This window comes from Pseudorca crassidens, chromosome 1 (genome assembly GCF_039906515.1).
Source record: "Pseudorca crassidens isolate mPseCra1 chromosome 1, mPseCra1.hap1, whole genome shotgun sequence".
NCBI classification, from domain to species: Eukaryota; Metazoa; Chordata; class Mammalia; order Artiodactyla; family Delphinidae; genus Pseudorca; species Pseudorca crassidens.
This window is the reverse complement of record NC_090296.1, coordinates 188,683,741-188,699,265: the sequence shown is the minus strand read 5'-3', so window position 1 is coordinate 188,699,265 and position 15,525 is coordinate 188,683,741. Positions and strand designations below refer to the sequence as shown.

Genomic DNA, 15,525 nt, shown 5'->3' with positions numbered 1-15,525 from the left:
CTTGAAGTATCAATACTATCTCTTCACTCCAGAATAATACCTTTAAGGGCATCTCAAGCCCATAGGGCAGCCTGGACCTGATAAGGCAAATCAGGATACATTCCACCAGTTAAATCCTCGTGACGTTATAGCTTTTAACCTGCCTGCATTTCTTGACCTCTAAAAGCACGGGAGGAAAGCCCCCAGACACGTGATACCTCCCAGAATCACAACCCAAAGAGGTCCAGCAATAACCTCGACACAATGGAAGATACACAACAGCCCACGCAGAGCCCGCACGTACGTTATACGGTGTTGCATTGAGCACTGGCGTTGCGTACAGTTAGGTCCCAGCTGTCCTGAAATTCATGGGGGCCTTATTGGGCTTCCTGGGCACAGGCCATGGTCCATGGGTTTTGCTTTAGATCTGAGAATCCAGGCAATGAGATATTTGATATCATTATGGCATTACTATTATCATTTTAGTTGGGATCATTGTATTGAGGACTTGTTAAAAAGGATTCTTTATCTTTTACGGATTCACATGAAAATTATTTGGTGTTGGGAGGACACGATTGGGGGGAAGGATGGATGAAACAAGATTCAGGCTCCGAATTAGTGACTTTTGAAGCTGGGTGAAGCCTTCATGGGAGGTTATTATACTTATTTTTCCCACTTCTGTGTGTACGTGAAATTTCCCATAATACATACATTTTTTGTTAAAGACTGGGTCTGACTGAAGGAGAAATCAGAGTGGTCAAGCAATATCCTGCAGAAGCGACTGGGGGAGTAAGAGATTTTTTCCCAGCAGAGATGCTCTGAGTCTGTGACAAGTGAAGGGCCTTTGATACAGGCAATTCCCTAGAAATGAGCCCCTCACACGGCCTGCAAAGCCGGAAATACACATCCAGAGCCTGAGATACGTCCACGTTTACACATTTATTTGGATTCAGAGAAACAACACATAAAATACTTTGATCATACACAAGTTTATATTTGGTAAGAAGAACAGGTTGCCATGTGTTTATAGTTTTTATTGATTTCTGTCCTTAACGGAGCGATGCTGGGGAGATGTCAATGTCCTTTGGAAACACTGACTGGGGACAGGACTTTGGCACAGGTAACTAATCAATACACAGCATTTGCACTTAGCATTTGAAGACAGGAGGGCACGTGCAAGATGATACCCGCTGTTAGGTTCCTGGGTTCCTTGTCCTGCTGCTATATTTACACCCGTGCTTTCTTGGTCCATATTCTGAGGAGTAGCACCTCCTCCCAATCTTAGCAGGGACAGCGCCTGCAACGTTGGCTGTTTGTGACCCTCCATACTGGTTTCCTCTGTTCTTGGAGACACTGAAGTAGCATCCTCCTTGCATTTTGTGAAATCCCACAGTTCTCAAAGGAGATTTCTCAGCAGCGAGCGGAGCCGAGGGTATTCCCTGTGAGAGCTGAGGTGCAGGGCACACCGTTTAGCAGAGAGAGGGCGGGTGAGAGGGTTATGGGCACAGATGCGAACGTGGTTCTCAGAAAATCAGTACGGCTACCACACAGGAAAAGACACATCAATAATATATTGTACAAGCTTTTACAGCAAAACATGTTGATTTGCAACACTGTAAGTTCAGATCTAAAGTGCACAACCCCATCTGAGGTGACGAGACAGTACTAGCAGTATAATAAAGGCAACACAGTTACACACACAACTGATTTCCTTTTCTTTCCTCACGTCCTTGAGACAGTTCAGGAAGTCAGTACCATTTATGTGTCTCCGATGGAGACATACCACACTTTTTTTTCCAAGTATTTAAAAATAATAAACACAATGTTGCTATCTGAATGAAAATGGCCATGTCAATTGTGATTAAAGCTAAAGCCAAACTCTTCTAATATTTGTAAAGAATGGTCCCACATAAAGGCCTCTGGCACTGGGAATTTGGCTAAAGTTCAAAACAATCTCCCTTCCTTCCGTCCTTCCTTCCTTCCTTCTGTCCTTCCTTCCTTCTTTCCTCCCTCCCTTTCTCTTGAGTAGATTACAAACTTACTTTAAAGAATATTTATTAAGCTACCGGGACTTATCAGGCTTTTATTTACCTCCTTCCCTGGGTTATGGCTGGTAGCTTTTCACTGCATAGGATTGATGAAGGCTCCCAGCAAACTTGGGGACGAACCTGGAAGGGGCAGGGGGTCGGGGAAACAAGCTCTTGGTAAAAACTCTTTTGCTGGAACTTCAAACACAGGCACAAATGTTCCTCCTTTAAGTTCTGTCATACCATCAAGTGAAAAAGCAGCCGCTTCTGATAGAGAATCTATAACCCTAGATAGAAGCATCCTGGAGTAGAGAGGGATCTGTCCAGATCAGGGCACTGGGCTTCACCGTCTCCTCCAAGCAGGATGGCGGGTTTGATAATTAGTGTCTCTGCCTCTGAGATGGGGTCTGTGGCCTGAGGCTCACAATAGGTGGGCAGTTGTGTGCTTATTCTCAACAGCTAATTTCTAGAAAGGAAAGGAATGCTTGGTCATTAGACCCAGCCTAGAATAGGAGCCTTGTTCCTTCATGAAATTCTGGGGCACAGATAAAGCGTTTTCTTCTAATAGTCATAGAGAATCCATTTGCTTCCTAGACAGAGAGGGCCCAAAGCCATGTTCATCTCAAATATCAACGTTTTCATATATAACCTGGGAGAGAGAACGTAGGGGCAAGCTCAGGAAGCTTTCAGGTGGTTGGATCCCGTGGTCATATTAGAGGCCTTTTCTCTTTGACGAAGGATGGGGTCCTCTTTCCTCCCTCATACACCTACCGTCTTCCTGACCACTGCTCTGACTGGGGCACACAGAAAGGATGAATGTCCCTAAATGTGCGTCCGCAGTCTGCACATATGGGTCCACTACCTCTCTGACTCTGACAGTCTGTGCCCCATAAATACCTATGGGAGCTCTCGTTAGCTCATGTCCCTCCATCAGGTTTGCAGGGGCAGAAGGATGCTTTTAAAATATTATTTTGAATTCTAAGGAGCATATGATCTCTACATAGTCTGGTCACTTTGGGTCTTGATGGGAGACAGATGATAAAAGAAGGTCTTAAGAGGCTGTCTCCAAATTCTAGGTGAGGAGCTCATTTCCTGAGAGGAAAATAACCACTAATGGAGTAGAAATTAATTATTGGGAATCCCAGTCACGGGGAGCTTAGCAGGAGAGACTTTTGTGGGCCGGAATGGGGAGTGAATGGGAAAGAGCAATGACCCGGGAGGGGAACGACTCCTTCCTGGGCAGGGACACTGTGGCATCCAGGATGACATCATTATTCTCACACAGAGATCTAAGGCCAAGTTTAATTTTCTGGGCTCACCACATCTGGAGTGTGTTTCATTCCTCTGCTCGGGCTGATTGGATTTTATTTTTATTTTCTCTAATGAATCCAAATGACTTAATAAAAGAATACTGTTTGGGAAGATATCTCAAGAACCAGCATCAACCTTCTGTTCTAAACAGGCTGAACTGGAAAGCAGAATAGAGACGATGACCCTAATTTAGTCTAAGATGAAGCATGGCTGTCATGCCTACTGAGCGGGTCTACTAAGATCCAATGGATGGAAAACTTAAATGGGAAGTAAGTCTTACTGTCGAGCTAACCAATCATTTTAAAGAACTTGCAGTATCCTTTTGTGTCTGTTTTGTAATACTAACTTTAGAGATGTGATAAGTCATAAAATGAACAGAAAGAAGGCATCATACCTTTTAAGAATTTTGTGGGCCTATGTTTCAAAATAACTTTGCTAAGTGTTTTATTGTGCCTCCATTAAAAGAAAGAGAAAAAAAAATCTGGCTTAGTTTTTAATATCTGCCCCTGCAGTTTGTATAACCCATATAAAATAAAAATCTATATGTTACAAAATAGGATTTCTTTTTAATATATATATTTTCCTTTTGTAAAATTATATGTATTTAAATATATTTGAAATGTTGCTATAGGTAAATTAGAATTTTTTTTTCTAATACTATGAAAAAGGCAAGAGTTTTTTTTATTGTCAGCATACATTTTATATTTACTTTATCCTTTTCACTGCACCCCAGAGAACCTTTTATGATTCAGGGGCAATTTGGCACTATTCAACCCTACTACTCTGAAGTGAAAATAAAGTTTGATTTGCACACTATATTAAAAGTAAGGGAAGTATTTGTAACAATTTTAAGCTTTTCCTTAGTGATTAGAACACAGCCTTTTGTCACTAATTATTAGAGAGGTATTCTAAACTTAAGAAAGGATTTTTAAAAGGAGCAATGTTTGTTTTTGATTTTTAAACTGTACTCTACTTTGACACCACAATACAGAAATAGATTTACTTTGGAACAAACTACAAGTACATTTACACAGTGTGTGACAACTTAATTGTCTACCTAGAGAATTGAAACAGCTTAGTGAGCTAGGTTATTATAAATCTTGTCCAAGGCGTTCTATTTCTTCAATCAGGAAGTCAATGTCTTGGTGAGTTGCTGCGGGGTTTGAGATGACCACGCGGAAGAAATTGACCTTATCTCCCAAGGGCTGGTAGCTCACCATTGTGGTCCCATACTCCATCATTCTGGCTTTAATCACTGGAGCCACCTGCGGAAGAGACCAGACCACGACGGTGACTGTTTCTCCCGGGGACTCTTCCTTTCATGAAAGAACCCAATACCAAGTAGCACTTTTAGTTTTTAACTGAACAGTCAGAACCATATTTGTCATCCCTTGAAGGAACTGCCTCTCACTTTTCTTGGGATCAGAGGGCTGGAGCAGTGTAACACCTTCAAGATCTCGAAGGTGCTAAAAGGAATAATCAGTGGTAGGCTATCATCAGGAGCTTGACATCTTTTTTTTGTTTGTTTGTTTGCGGTACGCGGGCCTCTCACTGTTGTGGCCTCTCCCATTGTGGAGCACAGGCTCTGGACGCACAGGCTCAGCGGCAATAGCTCACGGGCCCAGCGGCTCCGCGGCATGTGGGATCTTCCCAGACCGGGGCACGAACTCGTGTCCCCTGAATCGGCAGGCAGACTCTCAACCACTGCGCCACCAGGTAAGCCCTAGTTTTTTTTGTTTTTTTTGTTTCTTAGGAGCTTGACATCTTGACTTTCTACTTAGTGTTTTGGGAGACCAAGAAGAATCTGATGTTGGTTCCAAGGCTAAAGAACTTGGCAATACAACATTTGGGGGATGGGTTTTTTTCCCCCTCATTGGAAGTAATACATGGTTCACAGACTTCACATGGTTCATCTTACCAAGATGCAAGGCTCACTATCAAGTGATGTGTGAAAATAAGCAGACTTTTGAGATCCTAACGCTATTTTCCTTCTTGAGACCGTAAAGCTTCCTAGTTTCTTTTTATTCTCCTTTTGCATTAACTCAGTTTATAAAATGTTTTGAAATATATTACCTAATAATCATGAAGAATCAGCTGAGGCAAAAAGCTGAACCCACAAGGATTTAACATTACAGAATCAGATCACAGACACGATTTTACCACATTTATGCCAGATGGATGGTTACAGCCCTTGGTCCTCTATTGTATATGAATTTAAGCTCAAACTCCAGTCCAGCACAAATGCCTTTTGTCACCAGCTCTGAGGACTCATCCAGTGCCCACCCAAATGAATCTGCAGCTCTGACAAGACCTCCTTATTCAATAGCCCTTGGATGTACCACACATATTTTTACCCCTTCATACCGATCCTCAGTCTCACCATGTCACACTTGTTCTATTTGCTTAGAACTCCTTTTCACTTCCAGTTTGTATCCTATGCAGATTCCAAGGCTCCACCACAGTCCTACACCCACTAGGAAGACTTCCCTGACTTCTGCAGTCCATTAGCATATTTTCTCTAAGTTGTAAGTACAAGATCCTTATCCATAGATTCTGTCTATATTCTAATTTCCTATCATCCCCTCAGTTATAAGAAAATACACTTCATCTTTGTACTTCAACTGTAAGCTCCTGGAAGGCAGGGACAGTGTCCTTCACTTCTTTTATCAGGACAGCACTGTGTGCACATGGAGGGCTCCCTGAGTCCTTATTGACTATAAAAAGTGGCATAAGAGGAAGAGCTCCTAGGATGAGGCGTACATTTTAAATTATGTCCAACTGTATGCAGCATCTGTCCACATATTTCACCACTGGAGTTTGTAAATATAACATTGATCTTTTAGGTTCGTTGCTGCAAATACCTAACCAGGAATGTAGATGTGAGGGAAGCTTTAGACTTATGTTAGATATTCATAGTCAGCAACTCAGTTCAATATGGGAACTATGCCTTCTATCACAGTTGTATTCATTTTAAATGAAGGATAGATTCAAATAGAATGGTGTTATAAACATGTGACTTTTGAATATCAACACTTAGATAATCATTGGTTTGCAATGAGGTTTTAATCCTCAAAGTACTCAGTGTGAAAAATCAACATGGTTCCCCATCAGGACCAATTATTTGTTAGTTATGAAAGCCAAAGCCAAAGCCAGACTTGACCTTCATGTTCACTTCACCTTCACTTCACATCCTGAACCTAATTTCCTCTCCTAAAAATGAATGTGGATGATGATTCCAACATTGAGGTTTTCTGATTCTAGATGAACACATTCTTACATCCCCTTCTGCTCCTTCCTTATTCCACAAGGAGGTAATGTAAGGAGGAATGTTCCTGTTGGGTTGATCCTCTTTCACCCAAAGGATTAACGATGTATGCAGGGCATCAGGCTCATGCCGGGGAATAAATATAAAAAAGAATTTAAATATTTCAAGACTGGGATTAAGTTCTGAAAACGGATCTACTAGAATAATGTAGCCTAAGGACATGAAATGTATCACTTTGTGCTGTGAGGCGTGGCAAGTCAGTGTGTTCCTGGGAAGAGAAATCCCAGATTAGAAAAAGAATTCCAAATCCATGCGTCTGCAGGAATTTAAGGAAAAAGATCACATAACTGTTCCTTAGTTTTATTTGTGCAATAAATCATGCTTGCTCTTTAGCACTGATAAAACAGTGATAATGCTTTACTCAGTGAAGTAAATTCTGATTGCGTTTTCATAGGCAGTCCAAGTAAGAATACACAGGAATGGGATTAATTATTAAGGACATTCAACACCAATTTTTGAAATAAATGCAGATCAGAAGTCAAAAGACTGATGGTAACAGCCATCATCCCAAACAGGTTTTGGCAGAAAGTAAGATTGAACCCCCCCACCCCCCCCCAGTTCCTAAAGCTAGCTGGGTTGGCAGAAATCACAGCCATCTAAATACATATGGCTTCTGGTTGCTTCCAGAAAATGCTGCCGAACTCAAATTAGCAGGAACACGGAACATCTACTTCACTGCACGATCACTAACTACAAGTTAAGAAGGAAAATGAGAATCTGACTTTTCTGACGAGTATACAGCATTTTAATATTTTTCTAGACTCTTTTTTGGGGGTCACATTCTTGGTTTTGCTGAATAAAGGAAGTCAGTTAGGAAAGAAGGGGCTGCCTGTTGAAGAATTCACTGAAGGCTCAATCAACAAGAGCTCTTTGGGGGTGCCTTAAGAGTTTTAGGGTACCATTGTATCCTTTGTGCCATTAGCTTTTTCAGTCCTTTAGAAAATAATAACCAGGGAACTCTTCCATAATTTAAATCCACATTTGTTTCCTCCAAAGAGGGCTCAGATTAAAGCATCATGAAATAATCTCACAAAGACATCACAGAAATGTATTTCTCACTATGTGTTACAAAACCTTTTTGTTTTTACATCGTGGAAGGCTGAGAGAAATTTTGAAAAATCAAAAAGCAGAATAACCATAAATAAGATATTTGAAAACATTAAAGTCTCACCAATTAAATTTCCCATTACATTTAATAACATAGGCTTTAAAAAAGTCACTTTATATATGAGGCCAATCTACTTCTTTACCAATGTACTTTTTTTTTTTTTTTTTTTGGCCGTACGCGGGCCTCTCACTGCTGTGGCCTCTCCCGCTGCAGAGCACAGGCTCCAGACACGCAGGCTCAGCGGCCATGGCTCACGGGCCCAGCCGCTCCGCGGCATGTGGGATCTTCCCGGACCGGGGCACGAACCCGTGTCCCCTGCATCGGCAGGCGGACTCTCATCCACTGCGCCACCAGGGAAGCCCTACCAATGTACTTTTTGTAATACTTTCTATAAACTTTTATTATTGTTTAATAGTATTTTTTATTGAGGTATAGTTGATTTATAATATATGTTTCAGTGATTCACAATTTTTAAAGGTTATACTCCATTTATAGTTATTATAAAATATCGGCTCTATTCCCTGTGCTGTACAATATATCCTTGTAGCTTATTATTTTATACATAGTAGTTAGTACTTCTTTACTTCCCTACCCCTATCTTGTCTCTCCTTACCAATGTACTTTTAAATCCACTGTTGACCTTCTGAAAGGCCATCAGTCAGTATAGGACTATAAAATCTGATAGAAGAGATGCAGATAATGATCAAATATAATAAAAATTAAAATTCAAGAAGATGATGAAGAAGAAAAAGAACCAGAAATACAAGAGGTGACCAACACAGTAAGTCCCCTACATACGAACGAGTGCTATTCCGAGACCACATTTGTAAGTCCAATTTGTTCGTAAGTCCAGCAAGGTTAGCCTAGGTACCCAACTAACACAATCAGCTATATAGTACTGTACTGTAATAGGTTTATAACAATTTTCATACAAATAATACATAAAAAACAAACACAAAAAATAAAGAAAACATGTTTAATCTTACAGTACAATACCTTGAAAAGTATAGTAGTACCGTACGACAGCTGGCATACAGGGGCTGGCACTGAGTGAACAGGCAAGAAGAGTTACTGACTGGAGGAGGTGGGAGATGGTAGAGCTGAAGGATCGTTAGCAATAGGAGACGGAGGGCAAGCTGCAATTTCACTCACACCTGACGATGGAATGCACGTTCACATCTTTGAAAGTTCACAACTTGAAGGTTCGTGTGTAGGGGACTTACTGTATGCCGCCTGGGACTCTTGTCTGACGAACACCTGCAGGACATCTCCTTGCCTCCTGCCTTGGTCTAATGCGTTTGTATGTGGTCCCGTCCCCATGGTGGTCCTGTCCCCATGGTGCCCCTGGCCTTCTGTGTCCACTTTGCCTCAGTGGCAGTGGGCCATCTGCACACTCACAGTCCTGACTGGAGCAGAAAATGCACCAACCAGATTCTCGTCTTTCCCTCCCTCATGAAGCTGTGGCTGGGCTCGTTTTAGTGATAACCATTTGTTACATATATATCTGTCTTCAAGCCAAAGTGTGCACTGGGAAGACGTCTGTGATCCACTAGTAGGTTTCCTAAGTGTGTTTCCCTTCCCTATTCTGGAATATGTAAATGGCACGTTAGTTCAACAAACATTTCTCAGTGCCTATTGTATGCTGAGCCCTGTAGTGGGCAAGAGCCCACAAAGAGTAATTGCATTGCCTTGTTAGGTCCAGAATTTAACTTCTCCTGTGGCCCAGAAGCCTCCACATTTCCTCCCATTTTGGGTCTATGTCAGTACTGACCAAGAGAGCTTTATGTAACCACACAGATGTTTTCTGTCTGCACAATCTGATATATTAGTCTCGAGTCACAAGTTAAAATGCGTCTAATGTGACTGAGAAGTGAATTTTGAGTTGAATTTAATTTTAATTGATTTAGATTTAAATAACTACATGTAGCTATTCTACCATATTGGACAGTGCAGATGATTTATTTCACCTTAGCGCTTTTCCCTCTGGGATTGTGTGTGCGTGTGCGTGTGTGTGTGTGTAGATTTTACTGGTCCCTGGACATTGTGTTTTAAGGGTTTCGCACTTAGTAAGAAACTTTTCTGAAACTCTGAAAAACTATTGACACAAGCGAACAAAAGTTAACCTTAATATTTTATGTGTTCTAATGTTTTCATTTCTAATTCTGAATTACTGAATTAACTAAGGCTGAGGATGATTTCTCCTAAAGACATGCACATCTGTCATAAGGATGACATGCACGTCTGTCATAAGGATGACATGCACGTGAAAGGTCCATTACATACACCGAGGTACAGATCAGAGGAGCTCGCGTCCTTACCTTAGAGAGGCGGCTCATTCTCTCTTCATTGTTGTCTAGAACACGCAAACTCGGAGGTACATACCAGAAGCAGACGTTTGTGTGCTGAGGCTACGAAAAGGAAAGTAAGATTCACGCTCGGCCCAAAATGGCAAGTTTGAAAATTCCAAGGACATTTCAAATCTATTCTGCAGCTTCCGGATACAATCCTGCTTTTCACATTTGTAATCACCTTTGGAGTGCCTGATTTTCACACCATTATACAGAGTTATTTTTTGTGAGTTTGATTTTTACCCTCTCACCCCTGCTTCTCCTTTGTAATGGTCCCACTTATGTGGACAGTACATTCTTAACATCAAAAAATACTAGTGATAAGAATTGGAATGGGCTAAACTTTGGAGGATTGTAGAAATCAGAATACATACCTTTCCATCAAACACCATTTCATAACCTTCTCGGTTTTTGATGATATTGTATAAATACTCCGCCAGCTCCAAACACTTATCAATATGTGCTTCAAACCCAGTGGTCCCCTAAGTGAGAGAAGAAGAAGGCTTAGCAGGCTGAGAAAGGTGGGCGAGCTCTCAGGTGAGATGCGGGGACGAATCTCTCTGGACACTGGTGGCCTTTCTGCCCCTTCGGTCTCAGCTCTGCGCCAGCACTTCCCTGACATAAGACTGTGTTACTAGAGGCTTTCCTGGCAATTATCTCTCCTCTAATGCTCTCCCCGTCAGGTGCTTTTGTTCCCTTTCGCCATCACCGCTCTCCGTGGCACAATTCCTTTCTTTCTGAGCCTCCATTCCCCAGGCAATTATTTTGATTACTCGAGGGGAAAATTTGCCTCTGCCGCTCAGAGGAGTCATTATGGAAGTCATTAATGACCGGAGGGCTGGCTATCCTTTTCTTGTGGATAAGAAGCGTCATCAGAGACACATCCCACCGCCAGGATGCCTGCTTAGTCCCTGCCCATCAGGTAAATTTGTCATTTCCAGACCCCACTTCTGTTCACCAGTGTACCCCCCATTATAGAACGAATAGGGTAGGTGCTCAATGAGTATCTGTTGGACGAACGGATGACAGTCTCTTGAGGGGCACACAGACCTTTGTTAGCCCGTCATTCTGCAAAGCTTATTCGATTTCTCCTTTGGGGATAAATGGCCCATCTGTCTGTAATGGGTGAACATTATCACAGAGGTCTTTTAGTTTCCAGCTCTTGGAAGCCCAGGATCTGGACTTGGGAAAAACAACACAACAGCCTTGGACTGGAACTATTTAACTGACAACAGGACACACTAGGGGATGACTTTTCAACACGGCTTTACGCCTAACTCTTTTGGTATTTGTGGAGTGCTCGGGGGAAGCTTAGAGAAACAGCTAATGCTCATCCCAGGAGCTTAGAACAGGCCTACCAGTGACTAATCCAAGCTGGCGTCTAGAGGAAGCAGTTGTAATACAGATGAGATGGGCCCACTTTCCTGTTAACACAGTCCCATCGTCCCAGCCAAAGGGGGGATCTGGCAGAGCCAGTGACTTGTAACCTCTGAAACGTGTTTAAGAACAAGCTGCATTAAAGAGGTCTGATGGGTTCAGAAATTCATTTCTTTGGAGACCGCCACCCTTGCTGACTGGTTCCTGTTGACTCCAAGGACCCAGCTGGTGCCTGACCGTTCAGGCCAGCACCCCTGCGCTCCATGAGTCTGTGAGTGCCAAGGATTTAGGATTGGTTCGGGCCGACCTGGCAGTTTGGGTCCACTTGGGATGGACCTTAGGTAAGAGGGAGGGGAGTTTATTGTTCTCCGAACTGGATCCTTTGGACCAGGCTAGAGTTGGATTTCATCTCGCATGGACCTGATCCAGTTTATGTCCAGGACCAGTATGACGCTGACCTTGTCCAACCATATGGCCTTGGCTAACCTCTCTGGTCACATGGGAATGACGGTGCCTGTCTGATTTCCCACACAGAGACGTAGCAAGGTGAAATGAACGCTCTGAAAATGAGTGTGATCGTATTGCAAAGGGAGTGGGGTTACCACGGACGGGATGGGAGCCCTCCAGCCTTTGCTAGTCTGGGACTTCACTCTGGAGACGCTCAGCAGTACTCTGACTGCCCCCTCAGACGAAGGCTAAAGAGGTACAGGGGGAGCGACGCAGGAGCTCCGATCTGCCCTTTGAAGCCTGGAGCTCCTCCTTTCAAATGGGGTATTTATGGGGAAAAGATCTATATTTTATTTTCAAGGTTTTGCAGGTTTTTAGGAGATTCTCCAAAATTCATTCGTTTATCAAATGCTTGTTGAATCATTATATACCACACAGCTCTTCTTATGAAAATGACAAAGACACATATAAAACCTTATTAGGCATCACATCGCCATGACCTGAGTCGCTGTGACGGAAGCTGAAGCTTCAGAGGAGCACTTGTGGGTGGAAGGCTGGATCCCAGCATCAGGCTACACTGAAGGAGCTTTGGGAGAAAGATGTCTTATCTTATCCCTCACCCCCACACACCCAGGATGGGTTTAGAGGCACCCACTCAGGCCCTCTCACTTCTCATCTGGATGGCAGCACCCTAATTTTCCTTCAGTCAACTGAGACTCCCTACTAGCTCAAAATACGCCCTTTAGCCCCTGCCTGACCTTCCTCCTGGGATGTCCTTTTTCCAGCTCTGCTGGTCAAAATCCTAGTTTTTCTACCATCCTGCTCACGACCCATCTCGAAGATCACCTCTTGATAAATCGTTCTTGGCTTCCAAACTGGACTGAACTCTCCCTTCTTTAACTCTTCAAGGTGTGTCTGTGTTTCCTTTATAACCAGTTGTGTTCTGTCCTTTGTGATGGTCATTGGAGCGCTTCTCTTTCCTGCCTGGAGAACTGAAGCCCCCGGGCCCATTCAGCGCCAGGCACAGTAACAGATGCTCAGTATCTGCTTATTAAAATAAATTAATATCTTAGACAGAAAGGAAACGTTCAGTCACTCAGCAAAGAGTGCCAGGCATTCCCCTTAATAGTTGTCTCCTGTTATTTTTTTTCCCTCAGCCATTTGCCAACTCCTCTGTTATCTACATTTTAATTACAGAGGCCAATCATAGAAAACTATAAGGAAATCTGACAATTTGCATAATCATATACAAACACGAAGATTTACGGTAAAAACTCAATAGTTACATATTAAGCCATTACTGCAGGCCTAAAAAAGGGGACTCTTTTTAAGATTTTTTGGGGTTTTTTTTATGTCTACCCGTGAGTTTTAACCACTGAGGTTAAAGTCCTAGGATTCTCTAATAAAATTCAGACAAAATAAACGGTCTACCCAATAAGAACAGAGTTGAGGGCAGACACCGTGTCTTTGCCAGTGCAAGGCTTACAAATCATACCACCGTCCAGAACACCTCCCAGCATCCCACATCAGGAGGCTCAATATTTTCTTTTTTGCATTAATCTGCTCCAGTCAAATTGTCTTGGATTTAACATGACGGCCGTCTTCAGTGCCTTTAGCTCCGTTTTCTATCAACTGGTGAAAGAACTGTAATTTATACTTAGGTCAATATTTTTCATGTGGTTTATCTTACTAAGGAGAAAATGCGGATTCACTGGAACATTGTATCCTCCAGGTGTATCTGATAACAGAGGGTTTGCTGATTAATGCCGCATTCCTCCTCATTTCAGCAAGTCCCCTAGAAACGAACACGTTCTGTTCCGAGAGTGCATTCATAAGTCCAATCTGTCCATAAGTCCAACAAGGTTAGCCTAGGTACCCAACTAACTCAATCGGCTATATAGTACTGTACTGTAAAAGGTTTATAATACTTTTAACAAATAATACATAAGAAACAAACACAGAAAATAGTACTGTACAGTAAAGTACACAAAAGCACAACCACTTGTAGAGGATGCATGCACGTGACAAGGTACACCAGACACGTGAACTAACTTACGTGATTGGACATGTGAAGGCACGTTCGCATCTTTGAAAGTTTGCACCTTGAAGGTTCGTATGTAGAGGACTTACTGTACTGCTTTGGCAGATGCAAAATAGAATGACATGGCCAACTCTCTTACGGCTCTCCTTAGGAGTGGGTACTTCTCCTGCCCTGTCTGGCATTACTACAGGGTTAGGGGTGTTGGATTGTAATTATCCTCACCCTTGATGTGGACTGTAGGGCTGAGCTTATTACTTTAATAATTATTATCACTTCATTTTTTAAAAAGGCAGCTTTAAGTTGAAAGACAATGAACGTTTTTCCCGTTTAGCTGTCTAGACACTTAAGGGTTTGCATAAGGAATTAAAAAAATATGTGTCCACGTCTTCTAAGTAACTCAAATTCTCACTTGTAATTCTTCACTGTCATCTATTTCTGCATTTTAAGCATAAATAATGTGTTGACTTTCATTAATTACCAAGTTATCAGTGTGTCTTCATTTTTGTTCACACCTTATATATGAATGTTAGAAAATGAATTATTCCTTTATACAAACATGATGTACATGAAATAATTACTTTAAAATATTTTAAATTCTGGATGATGATAATGTATAATATTAAACTATTTTTCGATGCAAAAAAAAAAAATGTGTCCATAAGTTACGTAGCCACTGTGATTTTTCTCTTTCTCTCTCTCTCGTTACCCCCTCTTCTGGTGCCTGTATTTCAGCCCTTTAGAAACTGGATGCTTTGCCTTTATTTCAAGCTTCATTTGGTCCTGCTGTTTAATTCACACCTGACGTCCTCCGAGTGATTTCTCTGAGAACCAGCCGGCTGCACCACACTGGCAGGGAGGTTTCCGATGGAAAAGCAGCAGCAGGAACCGATGAACAGTGTCAGAAACATTTTTGTATAAATATAGCTAATGATCATCATTTTAATAAAAACACCAGGGGAACAAGAGACAAAAAGAGTGATACTGGACAATGTTTAGAGACCAAGCTCGCTTCAACGTACTAGCTGATGTCTACCTTTGTCATTTTCCAATTCCCACAAATCAATGAAATGAAAAACCTGCTCGTTTTAAAACAGCCTGAGAGGGCTTCCCTGGTGGCGCAGTGGTTGGGAGTCCGCCTGCCGATGCAGGGGACACGGGTTCGTGCCCCGGTCCGGGAAGATCCCACATGCCGCGGAGCGGCTGGGCCCGTGAGCCATGGCCGCTGAGCCTGCGCGTCCGGAGCCTGTGCTCCGCAGCGGGAGAGGCCACAGCAGTGAGAGGCCCGCGTACCGCAAAGAAAAAAAAAAAAAAGAAAACCAGCCTGAGAGTACACCAATAATCTACGTTCTCAATTGATTTATTTTTGCTAAATGAAAGTGTTACTGCCTACCGAGTCTTGCCTTGGGCGGTGGGGACCAGATACCTATCCTTGTCAGGCTCTCAACTTTCAAAAGAGGAAAGGGAAGGGGTCCCTTGCCCAGCTCAAGGGATTTGACCTCACTCATCACCCACCTTTGTGGGGCAGTAACTCACCTTGGGCCTCACTCCAGGTAGCTGTCTGA

At 42.6% G+C, this 15,525-nt stretch overlaps 1 protein-coding gene across 1 annotated transcript in view; it reads right to left on the bottom strand.

The window, feature by feature from the left end:
* Positions 1 to 899: 899 nt before the first annotated feature.
* Positions 900 to 15,525, bottom strand: part of GAD2 (glutamate decarboxylase 2) — a 69,722-nt gene continuing 55,096 nt past the window's right edge. The window contains exons 14-16 of the mRNA XM_067703500.1: positions 10,473 to 10,580; positions 10,069 to 10,158; positions 900 to 4,582 (exon numbers count right to left, since the gene is read on the bottom strand). Coding sequence (XP_067559601.1) covers positions 4,409 to 4,582; positions 10,069 to 10,158; positions 10,473 to 10,580 — 372 coding nt within the window. The 3' untranslated portion in view covers positions 900 to 4,408. The remainder of the gene's footprint in view (positions 4,583 to 10,068; positions 10,159 to 10,472; positions 10,581 to 15,525) is intronic.